Source organism: Mustela erminea, chromosome 9 (genome assembly GCF_009829155.1).
Source record: "Mustela erminea isolate mMusErm1 chromosome 9, mMusErm1.Pri, whole genome shotgun sequence".
NCBI classification, from domain to species: Eukaryota; Metazoa; Chordata; class Mammalia; order Carnivora; family Mustelidae; genus Mustela; species Mustela erminea.
In genome coordinates, this window is record NC_045622.1 from 72,350,137 (window position 1) to 72,362,327 (window position 12,191).

Below are 12,191 nucleotides of genomic sequence, written 5' to 3' on the forward strand. Positions count from 1 at the left end.
TACTAATTGGGAGTATTCAGTTGCCTTAGATATCAGTATGTTTTATATCCCTTAATGTACTGAATCAGTTCAGTGGAGTCAGGTTAAAAGAGCTCCTACTGTATTAAAATACTTAAAAAAAAATCATTCAGCATTTACTTTCTGGTAATGTGGCAGGATAAACACCTGGATCAGTCTTTTTGCTGTAAATCACAAAACTCCTGCATAAAATATAAAAGAAAGATTTTCTCAATCCTTAAAGAATTCATTTACAATTGATATGTTCTTAATAAAGACATTTTCAGAATAGGCATTGGGTGAAGTCAGGAAACTAGAGAGTTAAGCAGAGCATTATAGCTCGTTTTTACTAGCTAGCATTAGTCGGACTTTGTGAACTTCAGTTTTGGTTTCCACTGCCTCACAGGATTTAGGAGACTGGAGACAGGGCTTAATTTGGGGAGTTCTATAGGAGTTAACTTCATAAAGCTGGAACTCCAACGGGGTTAGTAAACTCTGTTTTGTAAAGGGTCAGATATGTTAGGCTTTGTGGGATCTATAGCCTCTGTCAAAACTACTCAACTCTCCTCTTGTTCTAAAGCAGTGATCAACTGTATGTAAAATGGGTCTGGCTATGTTCCAGTGAGGTTTTTTTTTTTTTTTTTAAGATTTCATTCATTTATTTGACAGACCGAAATCACAAGTAAGCAGAGAAGCAGGCAGAGAGAGAGGGAGGAGGAAGCAGGCTCCCTGCTGAGCAGAGAGCCTGATGCCTGGCTCCATCCCAGGATCCTGGAATCATGACCTGAGCCGAAGGCAGAGGCCTTAGCCCACTGAGCCACCCAGGTGCCCCTTCCAGTGAGATTTTAATTCCTAAACCAGGCGGTGGGCCAGATGTGGCTTGCCAGCCCTCATTTGGCAATTCCTTAATGTAAGGATGATCTTGAAGTAATTCATTTCTCCCTATCTCTGGGGACTGACAGTAAAATCAAGCGTCTCAGCTGCTTGAGTAAAGGAAGGAAATGGTCGCCAAGATTGTAGATACCAGCTGGCCCTTATTTGAAATCCCCCCAAAAATCTCAAGCAGTCTTAAGACTTAAGATAATCTTGGGGCACCTGGGTGGCTTAGTTGGTTAAATGTCTGACTCTTGGTTTCTGCTCAGGTCAGGAATTCATGGGTCAGTGGGTCAAGAGGCTCCGAGTTCAGTGGGGAGGCTGCTTGAAGGTTTTCTCCCTTTGCCCTTTCCCCCACTTTCTCTTCCTCCCTCAAATAAATAAACACATTGTTTTTTTTAAAAAAAAAAAGATTTATTTATTTGACAGAGATCACAAGTAGGCAGAGAGGCAGGGAGGGGAAGCAGGCTCCCTGCTGAGCAGAGAGCACGATGTGGGGCTCCATTCCCATGACCCTGGGATCATGACCTGAGCCGAAGGCAGAGGCTTGAACCCACTGAGCCACCCAGGCACCCCAATAAATACATCTTTAAAAAAAAGACTTAAGGGAGTCTCTAGAAGAAACCCACTTTATTTCAGGGCCCAAAGAAGTTCCACAAATAATATTCCAAAAAAAAATGAACATCTCACAGTAGGACTAATTAAATCTACCAAGAAAATGCATGAGCAAGAACCAGCCGAGGTAACAGAAAAGGCTACCATAGATTTCAGATGTTGAAATTCTGAAACACAAATAGAAATTAACTATAATTATTCCACATAAAGAAATAAAGGACCAACTTGAAAATATCAGTATAAGACAGGAAAACCTATATTTTTAAAATAGCCAAATATAAGGGTGCCTGGGTGGCTCAGTTAAGTGTCCAACCCTTGATTTCAGCTTGGGTCATGATCTCAGGGTCATGGAATTGAGACCTATGCTGGGCTTTGTGCTCAGTGCAGAATCTGCTTGAGATTCTCTCTCTCTGCCTTTCCCCCCAACTCACTCCTTCTTTCTCAAATAAATAAGTAAATAAATAAAATCTTTAAAAAGAAAAGTAAAATAGTCAAATATAACTTCTAAATAGAATGAAATAAAAAAATTAATGGATTTAATAATAGAGCAGACACACTGAAGAGGGAAATGATGAACCTAAGGCAATTACAAAGAAGACAGTAAGAGGGGCACCTGGGTGGCTCAGTGGGTTAAAGCCTCTGCCTTTGGCTCAGGTCATGATCCCAGGGTCCTGGGATCAAGCCCCGAATCTGGCTCCCTGCTCAGCAGGGAGCCTGCTTCCCCTCCTCTCTCTCTTTCTCTTTGCCTGCCTCTCTGCCTACTTGTGATCTCTATCTGTCAAATAAATAAATAAATAAAATCTTAAAAAAAAAAAGACAGCAAGAAGTAGAAAATAGGACAGGCTAAGAATCATAGAGGATAAAGTGATATCATGTACATATAATTAGAAAAGTGAACGGAGAGGACGAAATATTGGAAGATTTATAATTGAGCATTTTTGAGAACTAATGAAAAATAACACACATACTCAAGTCAAATAATCTCAAGGATAAATACAAAATCCTATCTAACACATTCTTGTGAAATTACAGAACACTGGGACGCCTGGGTGGCTCAGTTGGTTAAGCAGCTGCCTTCGGCTCAGGTCGTGATCCCAGCGTCCTGGGATCGAGTCCCACATCGGGCTCCTTGCTCGGCGGGGAGCCTGCTTCTCCCTCTGCCTCTGCCTGCCATTCTGTCTGCCTGTGCTTGCTCTCTCTCTCTGATAAATAAATAAAATATAAAAAAAAAAAAAAAAAAACACTAAAGGCAAAGAGAAAAAAAAATGTCACTAGACAAATTATAGAAAAAGGAAAGAATAACTGACTTATCAACAGCACAGTGAAACCAGAATATAATGAAATGATATCGTTTTAATGTGCTGAGAAAGAGTAAATGTCAATCCAGAATCTCTACCCAGCAAAAATATCTTCCAAGAATAAGGTTATAGGACGTGTGAGTGGCTCAGTGTGTTAAGCCTCTATCTTCAGGTCAGGTCATGATCTCAGGGTCCTGGGATCAAGCTTCCCTTTCTCTCTGCCTGCCTCTCTGCCTACTCTTGATCTCTCTCTGTCAAATAAATAAGTAAAATATATTTTTTTTTAAAAAGAGAGAATAAGGTTATAATACATTTTCAGACAGACTAATCAGACCCTTGCTAATAATGCAAAGCCAAAATATGGAAAGAGCACAAATGTCCATCTACTGATGAGTGGATAAAGAAGAGAGATAAATATATGTACATAGGAATATTACTCAGCCATCAAAAAGAATGAAATCTTGTCATTTGCAATGATATGGATGGAACTAGAGGGTATTATGCTGAGCAATATAGTTGATCAGAGAAAAACAAGTACCATATGATTTCACTCATGTGGGATTTAAGAAACAAAACAGATGAACATAAGGGAAGGGAAGGAAAAATAAAATAAGTCAAAAACAGAAAGGAAGGCAAGCCATAAGAGACTTGGTAATTATGGGAAACAAACTAAGGATTGCTGGAGGGGAGGTGGGTGGGGGAATGGGGTAATTTGGTGATGGGCATTAAGGAGGGCACTTGAGGTAATGAGCACTGGGTGTTGTATGCAACTGATGAATCACCAGATTCTGCCTCTGAAACTGATAATACAGTATATATTAATTAAATTGAACTTAAATAAAAAAACTTTAATTAAAAATTTAAAAAATTAAAAATGCAAAAATATATACATAAGGCAAAAGAAGAGTGACCTTAGATACAAGTTCTGAAATGCAAAAAAAATATGTGAAGATCACAGAAAATGGTAAAATTGAGGACAAATCTAAATAAATACAAATTGCATAAGACCATATAATATAGGATTAAAAAATTTTAAAATATAGCATATAAATCTGGGTGTGAAATGTGGTAATGGGGAATGAAGTAGTGTTCTGAGTTCCTCAGTTATTAGGGAAGATGGAAAAGTGATGATTACCTTGGGACTTTGATAACTTAAATATGCATAGTGTAACTGCTGTGATAATCTTTAAAAGAATAGAAACAGTGTAACCTCTAAATTAGTAAGAGGGAAGTAATAAAATTAGAAGAACATATCTAGTGAATCAAAAAGAAGGTAGGGCGCCTGGGTGGCTCAGTGGGTTAAAGTCTCTGCCTTCAGCTCAGGTCATGATCTCAGGGTCCTGGGATTGAGTCCCACATCGGGCTCTCTGCTCAGCAGGTAGCCTGCTTCCTTCTCTCTCTCTCTCTCTCTCGCTCTCTGCCTGTCTCTCTGCCTACTTGTAAAATAAATAAAATATTTAAAAAAAAACACAAACAAAAAGAAGGTAAAGGAAAAAAAATAATAAAAGAGACCACATTTAGGGGCGCCTGGGTGGCTCAGTGGGTTAAGCCGCTGCCTTCGGCTCAGGTCATGATCTCAGGGTCCTGGGATCGAGTCCCGCATCGGGCTCTCTGCTCAGCAGGGAGCCTACTTCCTCCTCTCTCTGCCTGCCTCTCTGCCTCCTTGTGATCTCTCTCTGTCAAATAAATAAATAAAATCTTTAAAAAAAAAAAGAGACCACATATAGAGCTAAAAGTTTAGTGAGGATGGTTGACATAAAGTTATTAATAAAAACTTAATTGTAAGTATATATGTCAAAAACAAGGAGAAGAATTTAAACCTATTATTTACATTATCAAAAATAGGAAGTACGTGAAATAAATCTAACAAGATCTCTATAGAGCTTTTATTTAGAAAAGAAGACAACCTCGTTGAATGATATTAAATACATAAATAGATAGACCTTGCATATGGAAGTCTATTTGTAAGATGTCCATTCTTCTCTTGATTATAGATGATATGCAACCATAGTCAAAATCTCAAAATGCTTTATGTTCTATAGACACTAAATTCATTCTAAAATTCATTTAGAAATTGAAAGGTCCCAAAATAGACATTTTTAAAGATTATTAAAAACACCTATTTGAGGGGTGCCTGGGTGGCTCCGTGGGTTAAAGCCCCTGCTTTCGGCTCAGCTCGTGATCCCAGAGTCCTGGGATTGAGCCCCACATTGGGCTCTCTGCTCAGCGGGGAGCCTACTTCCTCCTCTCTGCCTGCCTCTCTGCCTACTTGTGATCTCTATCTGTCAAATAAATAAATAAAATCTTTAAAAAAAAAAAAACACCTATTTGATGCAGCCTTTCATAAATAATTCCGTAGAAGTTCCACTCTGCCACAGATGGATCTATGTGGTAAGAAGCCTGTTCCATCCAACAGGTGAATGGCTGAATGAGGTCCTATCTTTTATCCCAGCTAGTGTGCATGCCTTTCATGTTGCTCCTGTCTATTGCTTACTTCCAAATCCAGATAACTGAATAGTCCTTTATCCCCAAAGTAGGTTCAAAGCAGTTGGTTCAGGCTTTCCAGGATCTGTACATCTCTAAAATCCCTGGTAAATCATGGGAGGACCAAAGTCCCAGTGGGTGGCATATTGGTCATCTTTGAGGAGCTGCCCCAGCCTCTGTTTGCTTGGCCTCTTTGCTCAGCTTCACCATGGTGATGGCCTGATTGCCCAGTAAAATGTATTTGAGAGAGAGAGAGAAAGCACAAGCAGGGGGAGAGGCATAGGGAGAATCAGGCTCCCCGCTGAACAAGGAGCCCCGTGTGGGACTCGATCCTAGGATCTCAGGATCATGACCTGAGTTGAGGGCAGACACTTAACGACTGAACCACCCAGGCGCCCCTCTTTATTTTTTTTTTTTAAAGATTTTATTTATTTATTTGACAGAGAGACCCAGCAAGAGAGGGACCACAAGCAGGGGGAGTGCGAGAGGGAGAAGCAGGCTTCCTGCTGAGCAGGGAGCCCGATTCGGGGCTCTATCTCAGGACCCTGGGATCGTGCCCTGAGCCAAAAGCAGATGCTTAATGACTAAGCCACTCAGGCGCTGCAATGCTGAATCGTTTTTTAAGAACCATATAAAGAAAAAACTGTTTTTAGCTCAGTCTGGCAGATGAGGATATAAGGATCAGAGGAGCAGGCAAAGTACTTGTTCAGGGTCAGTCACATCGCAAGAAGTGGCAGAGTCAGGCAGTTGGACCTTAGAGCCTTCGCTCCAGATCATTATGGTTTGCTGTATCTTGGAGGTTTGAGTTATATTTACAAAGGAAAATAACAGGTGAAGAGATGATGGCATTAAGAGAATCAGGGGACCTGGAAAATCCGACATAAAATTAAGACACAAAGCTAGTAATATAATTTGGAGGCAGATGATGAAAAGACTTTTCTTTTACTTTGGTAGAAAGTTTAATTGTATTTGTTGGACATTGTAATATTTCAAATAATCTGAACTGCGGAGAAATGACTCCGCAGAGTTGAGGGGGTAGGAGGAGGGGAAAGAGGTGTGGGGAAAGAGAGAGACTGAGAGATTACTTTGGATTTCTATGGTTAGATAAGACTTTATAGAAGGTGAATGTCAAGCATGGTCTTTGAACAAGAATTAGTAAACTGTGCAGAGAGAAAAGGACTTCCTCCTATAGGTCTTTTACTTGATCCAAAAGGGAGATAATTTCCTAGAGAATGTTTGAAACATGTTAGGCTAAGACATGCCATCTTTCTAAGTTTATCTTTCTAGTTAAAATCTTTGCTGAGACAGGGAAAACATTAAAATGTTTATCTCCTGTTTTGGATTTTGGATTAGAAAAATATGAAATGGCCATAAATGGAGATACAATAATGTCTTTAAAATTCAGCAGATTTCCTTTTTTAAAAGGAGCCTGGGGACACCTGCCTGGCTCAGTTTGAAGGGCATACAACTTTGACATCAGGACCATGAGTTCAAGGTATATAATGCTTTTTTTAAAGTCCACTATGGGATAGTGAGCATCATATCATATTATCATTGGATTTAATAGGTGAAACAGTTGTATGACTGGTGATTAGACTTAGAAAGTAGTTTATACCTTCCTGTGAGGATCAAGAACTACTTTATGATCTCAAATCTAGTCCCTTATCATAGAAGTAAATACATGCTCATTCTTAGAATCTTGAAACAGACATAAATTCTCAGAGTTCTAAGCTTCATAAGGTGTTTCTAAGAGGCCAGAGCATGCTGACTTGCATTGCCTCAGGCCTTAAAAAGAAATGAGAATGTGGGCTAAAAGGATATGTTATTATTAAAAAAAAAAAATGTGAGAACTGGTAAGTCATAGTAACAAGGCCTCCTTCAGGTTATGTGATGTAACATTGCTACGTGGAAAGTCTTTCATCTGTAAATGCCAGTATAAAGGTAGATGTGTACCTTATTTGTTTATTTATTTATGATAGATGAGTACTTTATTTTTTTTAAGATTTTTTATTTATTTGAGAGACAGAGTGTGACTGTGGGGGAGGGCAGAAGGAGAGGGTGAAATAGACTCCCTGCTGAGCAGGAAGCTGAAGCAGGGCTCAATCCTAGGGACCTGGGATCATGACCTGAGCTGCAGACACTTAACCGACTGAGCCACCCAGGCACCCTGATAGATGAGTACTTTAGTACCAGGGTCTTACAATAGACTTTTAAAGAAGTAAGGCACAGTAATTATGGCATTCTTGAACCAAGTATTGCCTTCTGTTTCTTTTTAGATTACATAGTATCTGCAAACTCCAAATTAGTTATTGTGACAGCAGGTGCACGGCAACAGGAGGGAGAAAGTCGCCTTGCCCTGGTGCAACGGAATGTGAACATCATGAAATCAATCATTCCTACCATAGTCCAGCATAGTCCTGACTGTAAGATGCTTATTATTTCAAATCCAGGTAAGTCTTTTATCCTCCCTTTAACTGAATAAGATGATCTTTCCATACTATTTTTAAAAAACAACTTCACTGAAGTAATGTTTCTGTACAATAAAAAACTGTACCCATTCAAAGTATATAATGATTTTTCCAGCTTTATTGAGATACAATTGACATAATGGGTAAGGTGTATAATACAATGATTTGATAGACTTGTATATTGCAGAATGATTACCACAGTAATTAATTAATACTTCCAATACCTCACATAATTACCATTTCCTTTTTATGGTGAAAACATTTAAGATTTACTCTCTTTGCAGGTTTTAGTTATATAATACAGTATTGTCAACTATAGTCACCATGCTGTACCTTAGATACTCAGATAAAATGAGCTTACTCATTTTATAACCGTAACTATAAACATCTCTCCATTTCCCCCCTTCCCCAGCCCCTGGCCACCACCTCTTTGTTTTTATGAGTTTGACCATTTTAGAAGCCACATGTAAGTGACATCATACAGTATTTGTCTTTCTCTGTCAGACTTAACTTCACTTAACATAATGCCTTCAAGATTCGTCCATGCTGTAACAAATGACGGGATTTCCTTCTCTCTCATATCTGAATATTAAATTGTAGTTATATAATTTATACAATATAAATTTTAATTATATAATTTATATAATAAATATGTATGGATGAATATTAAATTGTATATATAAAATATTAAATTGTATACATATGTCTATATATATATATATATATATCTTACAGTTTTTTTCTTCTTGTGCAGCTTTTATTCCCATGACACATTCATTCCATAACTAGAAGCCTGAATCTCCTTCTCCCCCTGAACCCATTTTGCCCAACCTCCTCACTCCACTCCCCTTGGGCAACCATCAGTTTGTTCTCTGTATTTATAGGTCTGATTCTGCTTTTTGTTTGTTTATTCTTTATTTTTTTTTTTTTGGATTCCACTCATGAGTGGAGTCATATGGTATTTCTCTTTCTCAGTCTGATTTATTTCAATTAGCATAAATACCCTTTAGGTCTATCCATGTTTTCTCAAATGGCACAATTTCATTTTTATGGTTGCATAATATTCCATTATGTACTACATTTTCCTTATCCATTTGTCTGTTGATGGACACTTACATTGCTTCCATATCTTGACTATTGTAAGTAATGCTGCAAAAAATACAGGGGTGCACATATCTTTTTAAATTAGTGTTTTCTTTTTTTCAGGTAAATACCCAGGAGTAGAATATTTGAATCATATGGCATTTCTGTTTTTAATGTTTGAGGAACCTTCATACTGTTTTCCACAGTGGCTGCAACAGATCGCATTCTTTTTTTTTTTTTTAAAGATTTTTATTTATTTATTTGAGAGACAATGAGAGAGAGTATGAGAGGCGAGAAGGTCAGAGGGAGAAGCAGACTCCCCATGGAGCTGGGAGCCTGATGCGGGACTCAATCCCAGGACTCCGGGACGGTGACCTGAGCCAAAGGCGGTTGCTTAACCAACTAAGCCACCCAGGTGCCCCAACAGATCGCATTCTCACCAACAGTGCACAAATGTTCTTTTTTCTCCACATCTTTGCCAACACTTGATGTTTCTTATGTTTTTGATTTTAGCCTTTCTGACAGGTGTGAGGTGATAACTTGTGGTTCTGATTTGCATTTCCATGATGATGAATAATGAGCATGTTTCCATGTATCTGTTGGCCATGTATATCTTCTTTGGAAAAATGTCTATTCATGTCTTTTGCCCATTTTTTAATTGGGTTATTCATTTGGAGAGGGTTAAATTTTATAAGTTCTTTGTATATTTTGGATACTAACCCTTTATCAGATACATCATTTGCAAATATCTTCTCACACTCCATAGGTTGCCTTTTAGTTTTGTTGATAATTTCCTTTGCTGTGTAGAAGCTTTTTATTTAGATGTAGTCCCAATAATTTATTTTTGATTTGGTTTCCTTTGCCTTAGGAGACATACCTAGAAAGAAGTTGCTATGGCTCATGTCAGAGAGGTTACTGCCTGTGTACTCTTCTTGGACTTCAATGGTTTCCTGTCTCATATTTAGGTCTTTCATCTATTTTGAATTTATTTTTGTGTGTGGTGTAAGAAAGTGGTTCAGTTCATTCTTTTGCATGTGACTGTCCAGTTTTCACATATTATTGAAGAGACTGTCTTTTTCCCATTGGATATTCTTACAGTTGTGGGTTTATCTCTGGGTTTTCTATTTGATTCCATTGATCTATGTGTTTTTTTCTTGTGCCAATAACATACTGTTTTGAATACTATGGTTTTGTAATATAACTTGAAGTCCAGAACTGTGAGGTTTCCAGGGTTGCTTTTATTTTTCAAGGTTGCTTTGGCTATTTGGGGTCTTTGTGGTTCTATACGAATTTCAGGATTATTTGTTCTAGCTCTGTGAAAATGCTGTTGGTATTTTGAAAGGGATTGCATTAAATATTTAAATTGCTTTGGGTAGCACGGACATTTTAGCAGTGTTTGCTTTTCCAATCTGTGAGTATGTCTTTCCATTTCTCTGTGTCATCTTGCGTGTCTTTCATCAGTGCCTTACAGTTTTCAGAGTACTGATCTTTCACTTCTTTGGTTAGATTTATTCCTAGCTATCTTACTGTTTTTATTGCAATTGTAAATGGGACTAATTCCTAAATTTCTCTTTCTGCTGCTTCATTATTAGTGTATAGAAATGTAACAGATTTCTGTATGTTGATTTTATATCCTGCAACTTTACTGAATTCATTGATCAGTTCCAGCAGGTTTTTGTGGATTCTTTTGGGTTTTCTATATATAGTATCATGTTATGTGCAAATACTGAAAGTTTCTCTTTTTCTTTGCTGATTTGGATGTCTTTTGTTTCTTTCTGAGGTCTGATTGCTGTGGTTAAGACTTTCAGTACTATGTTGAATAAAAGTGGTGAGAATGGATATACCTGTCTTGTTCCTGACCGTAGAGAAAAGCTCTCTGGTTTTCCCCATTGAGGATGATAGTAGCTATGGGGTTTTTCATATATGGTCTTTATTATCTTGAGGTATGTTCTTTCTACACCTACATTGTTGAGGGTTTTTATCATGAATGGATGTCATGCTTTGTGAAATGCTTTTTCTGCATCTATTGAAAGAATCATATGGCTCCTACCCTTTCTTTTATTAATGTGGTATGTCACATTGATTGATTTGAGAATATTAAACCATTCTTGCAACCCAGGAATAAATCCCACTTGATTGTGGTGAATTATTTTTTTAATGTATTGTTGGATTTGGTTTGCTAGGATTTTGTTGAGAATTTTTGCATCTATGTCCATCAGAGATATTGGCCTATAGTTCTCCTTTTTAGTGGTGTCTTTATCTGGTTTTGTTATCAGGGTAACGCTGGTCTCAGACTGAATTTGGAAATTTTCCTTCCTTTTCTGTTTTTTGGAATAATTTAAGAAGAATAGGTATTAACTCTTTAAGTTTGGTAGAATTTGCCTGTGAAGCCATACGGTCACGGACTTTTGTTTGCTGGGAGTTTTTTGATTAGTGATTCAGTTTCTTTGCTGGTTATCAATCTGTTCAAGTTTTCTAGTTTTTCTTGCAGTTTAGGTAATTTCTATGTTTCTAGGAATTTATCCTTTGCTTCTATGTTGTCCAATTTGTTGGCATGTAGTTTTTCATAATATTCTGTTATAATTGTTTATATTTCTGTGGTGTTGGTTGTTATTTCTCCTCTCTCATTTGATTTTATTTTCTTGTTTTTTTTCTCTTTTCTTTCTTCTTTTTTTTAAGATTTAATTTGTTGGAGAGAGGGAGGGAGGGAGAAGGCACAACCAGGGGAATCAGGAGGCAGAAGGAGAAACAGGCTCCCTGCTGAGTAGGGAGCCTCATGTGGGACTTGATCCCAGGACCCTGGGCTCACGACCTGAGCAGAAGGCAGATGCTTAACCAACTGACCACCCAGGCATCCCTTCTCTTTTCTTTTTGATGTTTGGCTAGAGATTTATCAGTTTTATTAATCGTTTCAAAGAACCAGCTCCTGGTTGCATTGATCTGTTCTATTGTTTTTTTAGTTTCTATATCATTTATTTCTGCTCTAATCTTTTTTATTTCCTTCCTTCTGCTGGCTTTATGCTTTTTCTTTTTCTGGATCCTTTAGGTGTAAGGTGAGGTGGTTTATTTGAGATTTTCCTTGCTTCTTGAGGTGGGCATCTCTTGCTATATAGTTCCTTCTTAGGACTACTTTCACTACATCCCAAAGGTTTTGGGTATTGCGTTTTCATTTTCATTTGTTTCCATGTATGTTTTAAAATTTCTTCTTTGATTTCCTGGTTGACCCATTCATCGTTTAGTAGCATGTTGTTTAACCTCCATGTATTTGTGGTATTTCCAAATTTTTTCTTGTGGTTGACTTTAGTTTCACAGTGTTGTGGTCAGAAAAGGTGCATGGCTTGACTTCAGTCTTTTTGTATTTGTTGAGGCTTGT

General features: G+C 37.8%; 1 protein-coding gene and 1 pseudogene across 2 annotated transcripts in view; one reads left to right on the forward strand and one right to left on the reverse strand.

The window, feature by feature from the left end:
* Positions 1-12,191, forward strand: part of LDHC (lactate dehydrogenase C) — a 46,793-nt gene that overhangs the window by 11,677 nt on the left and 22,925 nt on the right. For both annotated transcript variants that reach the window (XM_032358578.1, XM_032358577.1), the window contains exon 4: positions 7,544-7,717. In XM_032358578.1, the coding sequence (XP_032214469.1) occupies positions 7,544-7,717 (174 nt within the window). The remainder of the gene's footprint in view (positions 1-7,543; positions 7,718-12,191) is intronic.
* Positions 5,306-5,477, reverse strand: LOC116599006 (annotated as a pseudogene).